Source organism: Accipiter gentilis, chromosome 17, assembly GCF_929443795.1.
Source record: "Accipiter gentilis chromosome 17, bAccGen1.1, whole genome shotgun sequence".
Lineage (NCBI taxonomy): Eukaryota > Metazoa > Chordata > Aves > Accipitriformes > Accipitridae > Astur > Astur gentilis.
Window position 1 is genome coordinate 14927222 of NC_064896.1, and position 19080 is coordinate 14946301.

The 19080-nt window shown below is 39.0% G+C and overlaps 2 protein-coding genes across 3 annotated transcripts in view; one reads left to right on the plus strand and one right to left on the minus strand.

Moving 5' to 3' along the window:
• Nucleotides 1–18146, minus strand: part of NUCB2 (nucleobindin 2) — a 31063-nt gene extending 12917 nt beyond the window's left edge. The window contains exons 1-5 of one of the 2 annotated variants that reach the window (XM_049821014.1): nucleotides 17943–18146; nucleotides 6543–6686; nucleotides 5773–5880; nucleotides 4331–4457; nucleotides 933–1036 (exon numbers count right to left, since the gene is read on the minus strand). In XM_049821014.1, the coding sequence (XP_049676971.1) occupies nucleotides 933–1036; nucleotides 4331–4457; nucleotides 5773–5880; nucleotides 6543–6686 (483 nt within the window). In that variant the 5' untranslated portion in view covers nucleotides 17943–18146. Of the gene's footprint in view, nucleotides 1–932; nucleotides 1037–4330; nucleotides 4458–5772; nucleotides 5881–6542; nucleotides 6687–16731; nucleotides 17539–17942 lie in introns of those variants that run through there. The other variant, XM_049821015.1, reaches the window with a different exon arrangement.
• Nucleotides 18147–18288: 142 nt separating this feature from the next.
• Nucleotides 18289–19080, plus strand: part of PIK3C2A (phosphatidylinositol-4-phosphate 3-kinase catalytic subunit type 2 alpha) — a 76348-nt gene continuing 75556 nt past the window's right edge. The window contains exon 1 of the mRNA XM_049821002.1: nucleotides 18289–18321. The gene's annotated coding sequence lies outside the window, so the exon portion shown is untranslated. The remainder of the gene's footprint in view (nucleotides 18322–19080) is intronic.

Genomic DNA, 19080 nt, shown 5'->3' on the forward strand with positions numbered 1-19080 from the left:
TACTAAGAGAAAGAACTGCCACATTGAGGATATGCTTCTCCTAGCCAACCAGAATTTTCCCAGAAGTGATGCTCAGAAATGGCAAGAAACTTTATAATATCTCTATAAAAAATAATTTTACAGAAAATTGAGATAAAATTTTCCAAGGGTAAAAAAAAAAATCCACAACAATTACAGAAAGCTTGAAATATACCTTATCTTTCAATTTATTTTGAAAATATAAAAAACTATCAAATTCTTATGTCAGACATGCAGTGCTCTCTAAAGCATATCTGATATTAAAATCTTTTTCTCCTTGGGAAGCATATTTTTTCCAGCAGTTGAAAAATGCCATGCCATGCTTAGCTTAACTGCATTCCCCTTAATAAACAAGCACTGAACACCCCCCCACACCTGTGATTGATACTGAATTTCCTAAATAGACACTGAATGCCCTGCCCAGCATATGCAATTTCTAACATTGATAGCTTAAATTCTACTCTGCTGTAGTTTTGCAGCTTGATGTATATATAATAGATCCCAAAATTCAAATGGCTAGTTTAGGGATAATTATTTATGTTATTCTGTGAGACACCTAAATCATTTAGAAACAAAAATCAGAAAATACACTTGGGAAAAATGTACCCCTATCAAAACCATATTTAATTTAAAGGCTCCCGGAAAGGCATATTTTATTCCTGAAGTTGTTTGTGCTGGCACATGAATGCAAGTCCTGTTAAGATGCCAGCCCAAAATTTATGGGCTCTTTGGCATAACGCACACTGACAACAGTTTTCAAGTGTGCGATGGAGACAACTGACTTTTCTCTGAAAATGAAAACTGCATGTTGTCTATAAAAAAGTGGTATATATAAAAGGATTTGCCTTTACCAGTGAAAAATGCATAAAAATTAATATCAAAAAACCCCACAGTAGTTTATATCTAGCACTCACTGCTTTGATCAACATATCTAAGTCTTTAGGTTCGAACGTGTCAGGATTCTGATGGTTCAGGTGCTCAAACTGTTTAAGGAGAGCCTGATGATCTATGCCAGTGTCTGAAAGAACAAGGTACAAAGGTAAAACATTAAAATAAGTTTGAAGTCAAGCAAGATCAGGAAGTTAAAACTTTCATATGGGAGCTCCCTGAGGACTGGATAATTTTTTCACTGTTGGAGGAAACTATAGCAACACTTCTAAAGTTGCTTCTCCTGAAGATCGCCAAACTTGATAGCAATTTGCACTAGATTCCTTCTGATGTGTCAGTGTTGCATTGCACACAATAATTCAACATGCACAAATTAAGGCTTGTGTTTCAGCAAGGAAAAGTACAATCAATTTCAGCTTCACAAACTAAGAAAAATATTTTATTCTCTTTTATATAAATAAGATAGTTGAAGTTATGTGCAGTATCAAAGCTAACAATTTGCATATTTTTCCTGAACTGGGAGAAGTCTGACTCTTCTACTGCCCTCAACACTTTGCAAATTACTTATATCTGACCAAAGATGTATGTGCAATATGGTGTAAAATCATATCAAATCAGATAAGCAGATATTAATATTTCATTTGTGCAAAACGAGAAGTGCAAGACAGTGGAGTCAGGTCCTGTGTCTAAAAGTTGCAAACATTTCTCTCTTCCTTATAACAGGAGTGATACCCAACAATATCAATACACAATGCACTAACAACAAAATATATTTCTACAACAGGCTTTTCTAGCTGTTACCATGGTTTCTGACTGCTAATAATAATGCTATCTTAAGCAGCATACACTTTGATATGTATAACAGTTTTGACAACCTTTTACTAGATGGCTTAGCAAAGAATATTTTAGTTGTTTAAAAAAACTGGAAAACACCATTTTGAACATGTTATTCTTTGGCAAACTATCTGTCTTTGTTACTCTCAATGCTGTGTTTGTATTATCACAGAACAGCAAACACTGGCTGGGGCAGATTTCAACCATCATTCCTCCCTGGTGAGATCACAATTTCTGTTGAAATATATGTGCCTTAGACTATTTTTGAAACATTTTCAGAGGTGTAATAATAGTCTTTAAAAAAAAACCCAACAAAACACAACGTCAACCAACCAACCAAAACAGCCCCCAAACTCATTTTCCTCCATTTCTTATATTTATGGGAAAAGACTCAGTCTATTTGACAGTATTTACTTGCCACATTATTGTATTATCTGAGACCCAACCCCTAACATTCTTCTGTTCTGTACTGATCAGTCTAGTAAGATCTTGTTGAAAATGTTTAAAAACACATCTGGATCAGGGCTGCATACATGTAGAATATAATCTCAAATCTTTTTCTTTTTTTTTTTTTTTAAAAAAAACCTGATCCATCTGAGAGGGAAGAAAACAGGGGGTTTTGTGTCTTTTTTTTTCTTTTTTTTAGATCAGATAGAAGACATTAAGTGGTGTTATAGGGAAAAGATTAACAGAACAAATAAAAGGAAATCAAACAGCTCTGCCTGCTGTTAGTATAGAATGCTCTTTTGTACATGTTCCAAGACGTTGCCTAGGTGTACAGATGCAGCTGTGTTTTATAGATAATCTGGCCATACTTGTTGTATGTGATGTGAAGTACTCACTGGCAGGGCTGATTAGAAACTGTACAAAATCTTTTCCCACTCCTGATGTTTTCATGTCTTAGTAATCATCTGAATATTTTGAACTGGAATAATCTGTTCTTGTTCTTTCCCAAATGGAAGATCTCACATTTATACTGTAAAAGATCAGATCTGTTGCGGGGAATTATTTTTCTAAAGCACGCTCTGTTAGTTACTCTTGATTTATGAAACTAGAGAGGGCTAGAAGTAATCAGTCCATTAAATTACTAAAACATTACAAAATACACAAAATTACTATGTACACAATCAGGTACCATTAGCTGCTGTCAACTAGTTCACTGTGAGTGTCACCATGATGTCACTGGACTGCTTGCCTGCAATAGGAGCATGAGACAGGGCTCTTGGCAGCTAAAGAGCCACCTGAGGAAGATAAACATGGGGTCTAGCATGTATGTGAGGCAACGCACTGACTCCTGCGGAGGGGCTACTGCTGCTCTGCACTGTTGAGCTACCAGTAGACTGTGCTCTCTGGATGAGAACTTTCATTAAAAGAAAGCAAAGGTCATAAAGGCGATCTGATGCCCTCAGCTGACTCTATATAATTATTCATTAATTATACTATGATAGTACCTATAGACTTCATTGGAAAGGTACTACGCTGTAAATATCTTTTTTCCCAAATTAATCTGATGCTTTCCTGACCGTAGTAACATCCCCAAACACATATTTGCACATGCATACTTCTTCAGTCTACTTGCCACCTCTAAATTCGCCTTAGCCTTAAAGACAGTTCCTTATTCTTGGAGTATTTTAAATTGATACATTACCTATTCAATTCAGCAGGATCCGTCCCCATAACTTGCAAAGATTTTTAATAATAGAATAATCTGCATAGGCACATTAAGCCCTTTTTATTAGAGCTTCTGTGTGAAAAACAGCATTTCAGAAACAAGATAATGCAGTCCATTATTAGGACTTTGTTTATGAGCAACTAATTCTCTTCAAAAAGAAACCACTAATAAGAAATTTACAGAATTAGTTCTAAATGTAAAAAATCTTCAGTAATAATAAATAAAAAGGGATAGCACCATTTCCCACACAAACATACAGCAATCAGAATCATCAGAAACCTGTATACTTTATTCATTAAAAGAAATTGCCTGAGTTTGTACGATTTCATTAGCAATTAAGAAAACACTATGGCGAATTTTCTTCACTCCAAATGTTCCTTTTTACTCAGGAGCTTAAAACTGCCCCAAAAATAAGAAAAATAATCTTCGAAATTGAAATGTTCAATATTTGTTATAAATCTGGACAATAACTCTAACTTGTGGAAAGGGGGCTTAAAAACAAAAAAAGGAAAACTTTTGTGTTGACTGTAAAAAAAAATAATCATTTTCTACCCTGTAAAGACATGAAATGCTATGTCATGTTGTATTCTTAAACATAGTTCTACTATGTTACTAGTTCTCAGTGAGTAATCTATAAATTGATGCACTACAAAAATAAAAAGAGGTTCAAAAAGGATTAGGAGTATCTGAAAAATCCACTGCCAGAATCAAGTTTAGTTATTTATAAAACACAGATGGCTCTTCTCCCCACTTTCCTATAAAGGTGGATCTTTACTGGCCCCAGGCCAGCTCAGAAAGGACACTCACTTTCAGATTACAGTTATTATTGTTGACAACAAAGCATAACTGATCAACTTTGGACACCTCTCCAACACAACTCCATCTGTTAAATCACCTAGTTAAATTTTGTATTCTTACCTTGAACAGAATCCATTTTAGCTTTAATTAACATTCTTAATCTTGCCACCTCTTGTCTTTTTAGTTCATCCAGCCGTGTTCTCACATGGTGGCTTACTAAATCAAGCTCTCTGCTTAGTTTTCCACTCTGTCAAAAAACAAGTTATGTATAAAAAATAGAAGAAAGTAGCCTTTACGATTCCCATTAGACATGAGCTGCAAGACAGCAGACTAGTGGCAGTCTTTGGATATGCTGTAGCCCACACTGTAAGAATCTAAAAATTTTTTCAAAGAGCAGATTCAAATTTTTTTAAGCCTATGGTTATAGAAACAGGAGGAATACTAAAAGCTTTCTGAAAAGAGAATTTCTAAGTATCTTGCTCCTCCAAAGAGCAAAAGCATGACCTTTAAGCAGCAATACCTAATAATGTTTAAGTGACAAATTTCTTGATCAAATGTTCTCAAATTAGTTCAAAACAACTGTGAGATGTACACAAAGTGCTGTGTTCTTCATCCACTTGATGATAGCTGTAAGACTTGAGAGAGAGAAGGTACAAGCACAGCAACAGCAAACAATATGTATTGCACGAATATTTATCAGGATCTGGAAATGGATAGTAACCTTCAAGGGTTACACTAGACGTAGCACAGAAGAAAAAGGAGCCAAAAGCTGCCAAAGGCAACACGAGCGATTAAAGGAAATGCAAAAGGCAGGATCTCCTCTTTAAGTCTGTCACTTTAGACTGTTTCCTACCTGTCCCTTGCTGAATTTCTAGCTCATAAAGGGGAATGCAGAACAGCCACCACCTAGAGCCAGCAACTAAAGTAGAAAAGACAAGAATGTGGTAAGGTTTTGGAGAGAGTCCTATATGGATTGGCACAAAAGAAAGGACAGCAGCAGAGAAAGCCAGAGGTCTATTTTACTCCTATATACACTGACTTTACCTCTAGTACAACTCCTCAATTTCCCCAGACTCTAAAATTTGTCTTGTAATCCTCTTCCATGTCATCACATTCATTTGTGATGCACTATGTTAATCTCAGAAGGCAGATACACCTTTGTGTTCAAAACAGTGTTCCAAGTTACTCAGCAGGCAACAGCAAGTGAGAGCTACGCTTGCAGCTGTTTTGATGTACATGACAGTTCACCTCCCTGTATGAAGTCTGAAACTGGCTTTTTAGTAGATAGGCAGAAGGCAGAAACTATGCATTCAAGTATACGTTGTTGGGGGTTTTTTGTATGCTATGGGATACTCTTTAATTAGAAGTTCTGCTGTCCCTTGACTACAAACAAAGATCTAGTAAGAGTTAAATTCCTAAGTAAATAAAAATGGGAGGAAATTTAAGCTCACAAAAATTGAGAGGAGTAAGAAAAAAGAAAAGGAAGAAAGAATACAACATACATGGCTCGTCATTATGGATTTAATTAACCTCCATTTAAGTCTTTTTTTTTTTGTACATACCTTTATTTCCTCTATGTCAGCAGTCTGGAGTTTCTCCCTGAAATGCTTATCTGTTTCCAAGACATCTATTACTTGCCTGAGATATTCATCATAATAAAGTCCTGTATCCTTCAAAAAAAGAACGTGAAATTGAGAAAAAATATACTACCAAACATTTCATTTTGTTTAAATACTATTAAACTGAAACTCAGATCTCAGCAACACAGGCACTATATTCTCTTACATATCTTTGTTTTCCTCTGATTTGCATCATTGCCCTAAAACAACTTAATCTTATGATTCATTTGTTTCAACAACAGACAAGGAAGAGGAGAAAAGTGTTCAGGAATCCATGTAGTACACAAGCATCTGTCATGTTAAAATAGTTGGGTTTTGTTTGTTTGTTGGGGTTTTTTTCAAAAGTGTAATTCATTCATTACTGTTCTATTTGAAACACTGAGCTGGAATCACTGAGTGGAATTTCCTAAGCCACCACTCAATTGCTTGAAAGAAGTCTCTGTGGAACAGTAAGCACTTCTTCCTACTGTAAGCTGGGGAACTCCTTCCATGTGTCACCTCACCTTTAGCCTCTCATGGAAAAAAAATAAAAGAGAACAAATTTAAAAAGAACTTCACCACAGTAGATGTATGACAATACTGGCTAATATTAGTTTCCTTCCTGCAAGTAACTCCAGTAAAGAATATCTAAATTTCAGGAAGGTAGTTTGCTATAGCCAGATTACTAACAATTATAAAAAAATATTTAATTAGATAAATTTCATTACACTTACTGGACTTTCTACCTTCTCTCCTTCTATGTGGCCTTCTCCTTTAACTTTTGTCTTATCTATGTCTATAGGTACAGCTTCCAAGGCCATTAGGAGACATGTCATCAGCAAAATACACTGTTGGGACAGGACAGATAGCCGCTTCATCTGAAATGAGACCAAGTCACAAAAATAACATAAATGATATTATCATACTGTACTGATTAGAATTTTTTTTACGTTCCTACATAGATACCTGTAATAACCCACTTCCTACATGTTCTACTGCTCTCAAGGAACACTAAAACTCAAAGAATTAAATACAGCTTTAATTTTTAAAGGCCATTATTACACAAGCAGGTTTCCTCAGATTACCTTACAACTGTGTGGCAAACCTAAGTTGTATTGTAAACAGTAAGAGGTTTTTAACATATTGAGAGGTATTATCAGTGGCTCCACAGAACAGGTGGGAACATCCAATGTTCATACACTTGTTTAGGATGGCCAAGTGTTGCATAACTAATACTGACATTCCCACTCTGATCATATTTTTCCTGAACTTATTGGCAAACTCCTAAAGATAATCATGGACACTGAATCAGATCTTAGAGTAGTAATGCCAGTTGTCTTTATGTTTCAGCAATGGAGTAGTTTGCCTAACTTGGAGTCAAGATCCCCTCCAAAATTTATTTGCAGGAAAAATATTTTACAATTCATGTTATATCTGTATGTCAAGGTGACAGAGATTCCTGAAAAAAGTGTTCACACTACCTGAAATTGTTGCTCAGGCTGGGGCTTTAGGTCTAGGGAGCCAGTCTCCCCTAGACTTTCTTTGGTATCTTACATGGGGCTAACTCACACATAGTTTGTGAGCACTGAGCGCTTTGAGAGTTCTTGACCTTTCTCTTCTCTCCCTCTATCAAATTTGGTTGAAAATACCTCAATTCATTCAGAAACTGGTAAGATGGAATACTTAAACAGTGCGAGTACAGGAAATCCAGCTAAAAAAGTAATGACGGTAATCCAACATCTGACAGCGAAGTCAGGCTCTTGAGACAATATAGCCAATTCAGCCTATGACAGTCCACAGTCTCTGGATATTCTATAAGAAGCTTGAGCAAACTCCAATGTTACGTAAGTAATATAAATAATTTCCTGGAAAGTGAAAGCTGCCAGTCAAATAATGTCTAAAGTTAGCTTAAATATGTCAAAGGATGTAATATTTAAAAAATGTGCAGTCAAACAAATCAAAAGTATACCTGCTACAAGGAGAATTTCTGTACAAGTGCTTTAACTAGCCATGCAAGTAATTCCATCAAAAATACCTATGTCCACCAGCAGGAAATCTCTTTTTTTGAGGCAGGGTGGGAGGAACAAACTTTAATTACAGTCAGTGCCAGTTTTCCTGACTACATGGCTCTGATACTCAACAGTGAAGCATTACTTTTGCTTGGATTAAGCTGCCCTTTTACTAAGGCCATAAATGTAGGTAACATTAAGCATTTAATATTAAGCATTGCTGACACCCTTTATTCATATAACTATTACATAAAAGAAAGCACTCTTATTAAGAAAAAAAATGAGAAATGCATACAAGATGTGCAGAGATATCCTTTCTTTTGTTGGGGATGAGGCAATAGCTAGAGATAAAAACATATCTACCTATACATCTTCTGTTTTGTGTGTCAAAGGCTCAAGAATGACAAGAATTCTGTGAAATTGTTTTTTCTTAATCACATCTTCAGCAAAAAAGAGTCTAAATGAATTCTGCTCAGTTATAGCAAATACCTGTTACTTTCGTGTAAAAAATGACTAACATCTGATCATTACCAGACAGGGTAGTAAGAGTTATTTTTGTTGTCATATTGAACATATTAGATTCAACGTCAGCACTGCTATCAGAACCATAACAACAAGTCTGATTAGCTTTGCCTCAGTCATTCCTTTAAAGCAAGCAAACATGCAAACAAAAAAAACCTGTCAGATCCAGACTGATTTTCTGGAACTAGTAAGTTAATTTCTACACTTCCACACAAGCTGTTAGCTTGCAGTGACTTTATAGAGCTGATAAATGAAGGAGTTAGTTATTCACTATCACTTTTACAAATGCCAAAGGTCTAATACTTCAGATGTTTTTAATTACAGAATATTGTAAACATGCTGTGCCTAGGTTTGCAATTTCAACAGGATTTAATCACAGGAAATGATAATAACTAACAAATAGTAGGTTTTCAAGTCTCCTAATCTTGACGTAGATGCCAAGACTGAATATTTTTGAATACTAACTGGATGACTTCTATAAGCCAAATCACCAAGTTAATGGACTTGCCCAGAAGTCTCCCTTCCTATCCTCATACTGGATCTTCAGGCCAGGCTAGGTTACTAGGGCAGATTAACAATGCTGCTGGGAAGTCCTGAATTTGAGCTGTCAGCCGAGTCTGTTAGTGGCACAGTTCATTTTATGTATCAGTGGCATGGATAACAGTAAGTTTATATATGTTATGTAGGCCATCAGTTCTTTTAGGTGGCAGACAACCATCATCTTACTGTCACTGAATTTTTTGTCTTGCATGGACAAGATCACCTAATTTTGTCCTCCTTTTTCTAAAAGTAGACTGCCGTATCTGCTCTTAGAGTCAGTCTCTGAACACTGTTTCTTGTTTTTTTATCCTTACTAAAGCATTTTGATATACCTGTCAACATATGAACACATCTAGATCACCACATAGGCTTGAAGACAACAAATGGAAACTGGAAATAGCTTAACCTATGCACCAGGTTGGATAGAAACAGAAAATAGTGTTTCTGTAACAGACTACCTGTAACATGACAAGTATGGCAAGTAGGTCCACAGATAACACGTTGTATGAACCATCTCTGCTCTGAACCTGTCATCCATTTACCTCATTCAATGAACCCCCTAAGTTCTTGTATTGGAAGAGATGTGAACAATTTATTCTTAGTTATCATTTCCATATTATAGCTCTCCAACAGTGATCATACACCAGTCCTCACTCTTCTAGCCTAAAGAGTGCTAGCTTACCTAATGATTCCTTTTACAGAAGTTTTTCCTGACCTTTGATCATGCTTGTTAGTCTTCTCTGAATCTTTTCCAGTCCTTTAATGACCAATTTGAAACAGAAGAACCCTGGGTGGCCTAGGCTATGCTACAGATTTTATCAGAGCATTGTTTCTTAACAAGAAAGGTTTATAAATTCTACAGGTGGGACTAAGAATATTTGCAAGGTGATGGTTCACTCCAAAGCAGACCAAGATACAGTTGTGAGGAAGCCATTGCACTTGCCTTCTCAGATGAAAGAAACAGGAAAGACAGTAAAAGTAAGGCAAACACTTAATTCAGTATCTGTCAACTAAGTGTTTTTAAAAAATGAATAGGAGAGAACTGAACTTCAAAATCTACTTTGAAAGATTCTGGATGAACAGCCTGGGCAATAACTTCTCTAAACACAGAGCATTACTAAAAAAATTTACAGGTAAAACAAAAGTCCACCTTGCTGAAATTCTCACAGAGTATGAATGGGACAGTCTAGTAAACTGGTAAGTGAAAGGCCATAAGTGTGCAGGAAGTCTAGCCAATGGATGTGAAACAAAACTAAGAACGCCAAAGTATATGAATATAATAACTATACTCTCAGTATTTTTAGAAATATTTTTTCAAAAGGTTAGGTATGTTTGAAGTATTTATTTGAAGAAACTGTAGCTTCTGATAATACTAAAAATCGGGACCTCGATAGATGGATAAATATTTTTTTCCAAGCAAAATATTTTCATATATACACAATTATAGCAATGAAACTAATTTAATATTACCATAAGCCACGCTACTCATGTAAGGAGTGTAAACAGTGTTTTTGAAAATCACATGTGGCTATTATTTGAGCATGGTCATTTCATGTAAGACCAACAGGTCAGGTAGTGAGATGAACCATGGCAGAGAAGCCATGTGCTAGCCATAGTTATGGCACTGGTTACTAAAGCAAACACTTTCAACAATGACACCTGGTCTTTGATCCATTTTAAAGACATAAATAATCTTTTTTAAAGCTGATGACCTGCATCTTCTAGTAACATGAATAATTGTGGAGATGGGGATTGCCCGTTTAGGCCAAAGTGGTGTACACCGTTAAACTTTTAAGACTTTTTCCCTTGCTACTCAGGGAAACTGATACATAAAATGTCCATGCTGAACTGAAACAACTGATATATAAGCAACCATGTTGGTCTGCCAAACCTCTTATCAGGGAGCACTAATCTCCAGTGGATTTGGGATGGGCAACTGCAGCTATATCATCTTAAACTACCCCTGCAGTAGTCAGCAGAGCTTATCTATCAAAAGCCCTCATCAAACTAAGTGCCATTGGATCTGCTGACTTTCTGTGGGATTTGTGCTCATGGGCAATTTGGGTTCCCTTAGAAATACCATTCTTTGTAATTACACGCTGTCATACATAATGGGAAAGACTGGATGATACCACAACATGTTCTTCACATCTATTTGACATAATAAGCTGCTCTGAAAATAAGGCTATCTACTGCCCATCAGGCAGTTCTGTTTCAGGTTGTGCATAGGGTGTTTTTATTGTAGCCCTTTTGATAAAACAGGCCAAAAAAATCCAGAAGTACCAGGAAGAATTAAAAGCAGAGAAGACCAAAATGGATAAGCAAAAGATATCTCTATAATTACTGCTGATTTTGCTGACTACTATGCTTAACACAGGATTTCCCATAGTATTTTGAGGAACTCAACTGTTTATACAATCTGTGCTTTAACAAGCAAACTGGAAATGCATTTATTACAATAAAAAATAATTACCTAGTAAAGACAGAGTTATTGTATTTAGGTATCTATTAGTCCAGGACTATATTCATCAAAATTCCCTTAATAAAAGCAGGTGACTAAGACATGCGTCAGCCTTTAGAGTGTGACAATCACAGCTGAGTCACTGAGCACATTCTACTCTGACGCATATCAGAAGAGACAAACCAGGCCCATTGCAAATTCTAATATTAATCATGTGCAAGAAAAAACTCAGCGTGATTCTCAAATTCAAGAACTAGAGGGAAGAGTGACAAAAGGCAGCATGACAGGAAAACTGGGGTTCCAGCTTTTGTTCCACTAAACACTTTACTATTAAGAGTTCATTCCACTCTCAGCCTGTTGCCAGCTACCTTCAAGAGTTCCTGACTTTCGAGAAACCCACTCCTGGATGACCATCTCTTCCCAGCCATTTTAGGGTGAATCTACGTGTCTGACCCAGGAATGTGGTTTCTTCTGTAAGGACTCAGAGCCACCAAGTTCAACAGACAATCACGGTGTCACAGAAGAGGAGCAATGTCAAGTTGATAATTGTCATCAGGGGTACATAATGCACAGCATACATCCTCGTGCCTGGCCATGGGTGTGTGATTTTAGACAAAGACATGTAGCCCACCTAGATGAAAAGGTAGCACAACTCTGATCTCTTTGTATCAGAAACCAATCTCATCTTTCCTAAAGGGATAAACAAACATTTCTACTTGTAATATATCAAGAGAGCTAATTATAAAAGTAGTGCTCTAGAACTGACAAATACTGTAGTTTATAAAAAAAGCTAATATCCTAAGCTTTCAGGGAAAACGAAAAATAAAAAACTCTCTGAGTATAAAGTATTTTAAAAAAAAACAGAGCAAGAGCCAAGAGAATGAGATAGTCAGCAGAAAATAGAGCCACCAATGTACTTGCATGAACAGAAAAATACAATTGGAAAAGAAAAGAAGCAGGCTGTCTGCCAGCAACCTTGATCTTGATCCCACTAAAGTTAATCACAAATTCCTATCAACTTCAGTGGAACAGGATCGGACATTTGAATTATAAAGAGCTATGGGCTTTGAAAGATAAGTACAAAATGCAGCTTCTAGAGTTTGTTCTAGCAACATTAACACAAGCAACTAAACATACCATTAGCACACCTGTTTTACAGAACTGCCAGGTGTTTATAATATAAACCTGAAAATTTACTTTTCATTAACTTAACACCTATTGCCCAGAAAAAAGCATTATTCTGATACTAACGTCTCCATCACCTTCCTAGCAAAGCACAAATACTTTTAAGGGAGTAACACCCAATGTCAAATTTTCTAAAACTGAGATAGGCAAAAACACATAGTGATATCAGTGTGTAGCGTCTGCACGTGTAGAAGCCCAGCAGATGATTATGAAGTAAGACAGCACGACATTGTAAATGTCATATTGCATGTTTGCACTTGCCAAATCCATGCATACCTTGATGGGCAACGTAAACATAAGTCCAGACTTATAGAATACACAAATAAGCCTACCTATTCATAAAATTTCACATATGCCTGCTGTATCTAATATGGAAGTAATTAAACCTGTGTGAGATACAGTGCAGACATGCAGGATGATAGCAATATTCTCTAGTCATGACTATACTGTGACTTCCTATTTTAATGCTGTACATTGGAGAAGCAAATAATCTTCATATGCAGTTAAATAAAAAAAAACAGGAAAGAGATAAGAGATCTACTGATTTTCATCTTCCTAAGAATATTCTAACCTCAGTACTAAAATGAGAATATTAGAAATATTATGTAAAGTACTCCTTCAGCAGTTTGAGATATCCATCTAGCATCTGCAGTCTGTGTTCATCTCCCTGAAACAGTGATACACCTGTCCATATATCACAGTTTAAACAGAGAATGTTTAATGCCATGGGTTTTTCCATTTCTTTAAGAATTATTTGCAAAGATATAAATTGATTAGCTCATAAAATCTTAAAAAAAATACATTAAATGTTTGAAATTAGGCAGAAACAGATTATTCTTCTGCCATATTTTCTGTTTGGAAACACCTTAAGTATCAGTGTTAGTTCCTCCCTGTTCTTTCAGGAGGACCTGCAGCACAGACACTGTAAGCTATCATACCTTAACCAACAATGAAAGTCAATTAATCTATAGTTAATGCATCCTCTTCACAACGTAGTCCAGTGAGTTAATCCAGTATTAGTATGGCTAAAATGTGGCAACAATTTTGAGAAGGAAGTGCAAAAACATGTTTCAGCTCAAGATGCTAAACTAAACCTTTGGTTGTGGTGAAGACGTCTTTTCACTAGGTCACCAATCCTCTAGATATAGATTTCTCATTGAAGACATGAGCAGAAAACAATGTAAAAAGGGAAACAGCTACAGTCTGCAATAGTTTTCCCAAGTTATCTTTCAAAATACAGAAACACCTGCATACTTTTCTTCCCAAATGAAAATTTGTTCTTTTAAGAGTTAATATGTAAGCATTGTTTTTCCCTCTCCTCTTTCAGTAAATGTCCCATCCACACAAGCAGCAACAGTTTTCCCTTCATTATCCTTCAAGTATTTTTTCTCTTCTGTCAAAGTTGTCCATTAACCCCATAATTCAGATGTTGCTTCTTTTTTTTCTAGCCAAAATCCAACAGGTTTCAACCTAGACATGCTGTCCTAATCTTTTGTTAGAATACACCTCATGCAATTCTCCGCACCAGGAGACATACCTAATTTTTTCAAGAAGCATTTTAATATTGTACGTAAATATAGTTTTATATAAAACAGTATTCTTTAAGTACATAAAGGCAGTAGAATCCTTTCTTCTCATCCTGTTTAATTATTTTCTTTTGACCTGTATTAGCTACATTTTTCTCACTGCACTTTTATCTGCTTCATTCTCTTTACAGAAGTTGGCTGATAGAACAGCTTCTTTTTTCAGCTTCTCGGAAAAGACAGCATGCCTCAACTGTGTAGTACAACATTTGCTGACAGAACCTTTTTTAAAAATAAATATACTTCATCTGTTTTATTGAGTCACCCAAATGCTGGGGGATACTATATAGTAACACAAACTATGAATGCTCAAGTGGGAAAGCAGCAAGTACTATTTACAATGCAACTGTACGTCCAGAAATAAAGATGGCATACAAACAAAACATATGGCCTGCTGCTACACGTGCTTAGCTCTGTCATAGGTGAAGTTTGAAAAGAAAACTGTTTTTTCTTGTTGCAATGTTAATGGTTCATTATTTATAAACCTCTGTGCACATACACAAATACACATACATACTTATAATACTACCTGCCTCCAAGGAACTTCCCTATCATTTCATAAAAATAAGTATCAGTGTCTACAAAGCTATCTTACTAACTGAAGAATGCTGAAATATTAGTCTTGTTTTTAAAATGAACTTGCATTGATTTTATCAGTTCTTTTCAGTAAAGTTGGCTAAACCAAAAAGATTTATGAAGCCAATACTCAAGCAAACGCTTGTATTGAATTCAAGGCATACTTGATGTAACTCCTATCAACCTCAAAAGCAAATTAAAAAAAAATAATTGCCACTACAAATATAGCTTCCTGTACTATAAATTCAGTTCCCATATAGAACAAAATGTAACAGCACACCTGGAATCTCACAAATTCATTTTGTATAACTGTCAACAGCAATTTTTTCAGTGCTAGCATAAAAAGCAACCTCATTTCAAATATGCTACTACATGCAACCAAAGTATTTGCTCAAACCCTAATCTCAAATCAAATAGCATTTCAATTATTCTACTAATATGGATTTTGCTCTAGTCAATAACAAATGATGATGCTAAAGTAAACCTTGAATGCCCCAGGACTTCAAGGTACTTTTTTCCCTTTGAAAGAAAACACAGAATAGCTAACAAGAATAAATCTAGATCTAATGATACAGAAGACAGATTTTAAAATATTTCGGCACTTAATGATAGCTGCCTAGTGAGATTTATTCCCGTAATTTGCTAATTAACATTGATTTCTATTTGCTTAGGAATCCAAATATGCATAAATATGCCACTCTTGTTTTACAAATAATATAAAGCATGAGAAATGTTATCACAAAAAGGGTCTATATATTTCCTGAATTACCTGTGATGAAGAACAATATTTACAACTGAGTATGATTACAACGATTCTAATAAAATGCAGTTAGTTTCTTTCATTCTTCTAACTGTCAAATCATGCATAGTAAGCAAGAGCAAAAACTGTCAAAAGTAACAAGAATTTTGCCTCCGATTTCATTCGATTTGGCTTAAGTACCTGGCCATGTTTTTAGCCACCTACAAGCACATCCCTTACCAGAAGGCTTGTGCCTACTATGTATCTATCAGGAACTTCTGAGAGATCTCTTCTGCTTACTGAGCAATCAAATAGACAAGAGCACAATACCTCACTAGATAAACGCCTTTGTTGCACAGGAGTTCAAATCAAGGCAACACTGCTATCGGCTTCTAACTTAACAGAAGAGGATTTTATCTTTCTTTCGTAAAGCGCATTTGTTTAGTCAGTATATCACTAGAAGCATAGGTCAATATTTCCACACCTCTGACATTTGAGTCAATATAATATTTTACATTTTTTATTGTCTCAGAGAACGACTGCTCTCCCCTTTCATGACTACAATTTCAGTTATATAGATATCAGTTTGGGGCAGCTTTTGACAGAAAACCTTAATTTGGCTTATATGAACCAAAAGTTTATGTTCAGCAGTACTACCATTACTACACAGCCAAGTTATAGAAAATTCTCCTTAGTCTTAATAAAAAAATAATTATTTTTGTTGTTGCTTAGTTTTTTGCTTTTGCCTGATGGGATTTTCTGGACATAATTTCAGATGCCAAATAATGGTATCTCAAGCTGTACTACAGCACCAAGTCACAAGCAAATTTACATCAGATGCCTTCGCATGCAATAGCTAATGGAAGTTTTAAGCAGACCCAATGGGCAATATTAGTTTATCGTTTTGCTTTCCCCCTTTTTGTTTAGTTAATTATCTTGGTTAGAAGTGAATGAGATTCACATTGTTCTACTACAACACAATTTGTTTAATGATATGTTATTACTTTTTTTAATATGACTATCTTTCTTATTCTAAAATAAAATATTGCCACCATCCATAAGATTACAGTAGCGAGTAAAAACTAAAATACTTAATCACAGTTAGGAGGTACTATATGTAATCAGGTTAATAATTTGCGGCCCATGGTGGATGTTGCACTGTGACTGTACGAGATCATTGTGTAGCAAATACCAGTAAAAGATGTAAGTGGATCTAAAGTGCTCACAGAAATGCGGGCTTCTCCCATAAACTTTTTGTGAGTCTTAAGTAGAGGCCCATAATGGTTACAACAGCACCTGGTTTCAAACAATTTTTCAAACAATTTTTTAGTGGCTCTTCATCTCCTATCCAGTCTTCAGAGCAGGAATCTTTCCTGTGCTGTTCTGTTTAGTTGAGAGGGACAGTCACTTCAGAATTCAGGGTAGAACTGCACCAATACTGAGCCAACTACAGGACTTTTCTTTAGAGTGGGAGAAAACAAGATGACAAAAAATACCAACAACCAAACCCAAAGCAAACCTCCACGTTGAACTTGATACCATGGTGTACTGGTGCTTCATTGTTGTTACTGTGATGGTCTAATTTTGAAAACGCTGGACATTATTTCTCCACAGCAAATACCTGCAACTCAACAGAGGCTTTTTCTCCTACAGGCTTACTAAGAAAGTGTTGCCAAACGTGAACTCTTTTGGAACCCATAACCATGTTCATTTCAGGAAGAAAAGTTGCCTCTCTACAACCATGTTTCAACCGTTTCCTCTTTTGGAATATTTTCTGAGTAGAGTAGAACAGCTAGCCTGACACTAGAGTACTTTACCTACCTCGTACTACAGTAAACATAACGCTGAAAAGCCGTACCCTTTCTAGTGAAATCAGTCTAATCTCCTGGGCAGAGCAGCCTAAGTTTTTCCTGCGGGTTGTGCAATTACCAGCCAGTCGAGGTCTTGCCGCTGCTGCTGCCAGGTATGCATTGATTTCTCCTGGTGCTTTAGAGCTAACTGCTTACGCGTCCACCCGCGGGGCTGCTGAAGCGTTACTTCCTGAAAAGCCCCCGGCTCCGGCGGACGGCACCCGTGCGAGAAGGCCGGCAGGAGGGAAGGAGGGACGGAGGGAAACCCGGGCAGCCTCCCTCCCGACGGGCGGCAGGACGCTCTGGGTCAAACTTCACTTCTCCCCTCATATCGCCACCGCCCCCCCCCCCCCCCCCCCCCCCCCCCCGCGGGAAAGCCCCTCGCCTCAGCGGGCTGCTCTCTCTTGCCCGCCCGCCCGCCTCCCGGCACCGGTTTCCCCCCCACCCCATTACCGTTATTTCGTGTTTTCAAATCTGACAGCAGGGAGGGAGAGCACGCACCCCCTCCCCGGCCACCCCCCGCGCCGGCCAACGGTTCTCCCTGACAGGAGCTGCCCCGCCGCGAGGCCTCCGCTCGGCTCCGCGCCCGCGGGGCGCCTCCCGCCGGCCCCCTCCGCCACCGAGGGGGGCACCGCCGCCCCGGGGGCGGCCCGGGGCGGGCCATGCTACCTTTCGGTCCCCCTGCGATGGGAGAGGAGCCGCTGCTTCTTCAGGGCGAGGTGTCTCCTGGGCGCGGGGATGAAGGGGGCGTCCCCCGGGTGTCCTCCTGAGGATCTGCGGGGCTCGGCACCGCGGCGAGGCGCGGGAGGGGAGGGGAGGGTACGGCGCGGCGCGGCGCGGCGCGGCGCGACACGACAGCCCCACAGCGCTCCGGCGGCCCCGGCTCCCGTTGCCATGGGGACAGGTCCCGCCCGCCGGAACGTGGGGATTGGCCGGGCCTGACCCCCGCTCGGGCGTCGCGGAGGGCTCTGATTGGGCAAGCGGCCGGACGCCGAGGCGAGATTACGCGAGAGGCCGGGCCGCCGCCACGGCCGCCTGCGCCGAGAAGGTACGTGGCGGTCGCCGCGGGGGCGGGTCCCGGCCGCGCGCCTCTGGCGTCACGGGGGAGGTGGGGACGCGGGCACGTACCTGGGCGGCGCGGGGGGGGGGGGGCCGGGCTGTGGCGCTGGGGCAGCCCCGAGGGGCCCGTTAGTCGGGGAGGGGGGAATGGGGAAGCCCCGGCCTACCGTTCCTGCGGGGAGGCGCGCCGGGCCCGGGCCGCGGCGCGGTGCCGTTTTCTCCACGCGTCCTGGCTGCCCGTGCGAACGGCTGGCCGCCCCGGGTGGGCCGCCCCTCGCTGCGTGGCGGGAGGAAATGCTGTTGCCGTGGGCTCGGGCCGCGGCGGGAGCGCGCCCGCCCGCTGCCGGCAGCCGCGGGTCCCCCGGGGACGGGAGCTCCTTCTGTCCCGCGGACGCCGTCGCTTCCCTTGGTACCGCCCGTGAAAACGGGCTCCTTCGGGCAGAGGGGCTTCGTGCAAACCTCCTCTTGGCTGGAGTAAATCCTGACCGTTACGTGTCCGGTGCCGAACTGACAGACGGGAGTTTGAAAACGTATTTTCAGGCATCCTCTTCCAGGACTGCTCCTTCTTTTTGCTGTTTTTTACCCCTTCGAGCCTTTCTGTGTTCGGACTTGGTTTTCCTTTTCTCTTAGAAACAGAGGAGAGAAAGAGGGGTGGGGGAAAATCTTGACCTCTGTGCAGATTAAACAATTTGGGAAACTATTTTTGGCCTGCACATTTGTTTATGCTTGGGCTCTGATGTGTGGATTT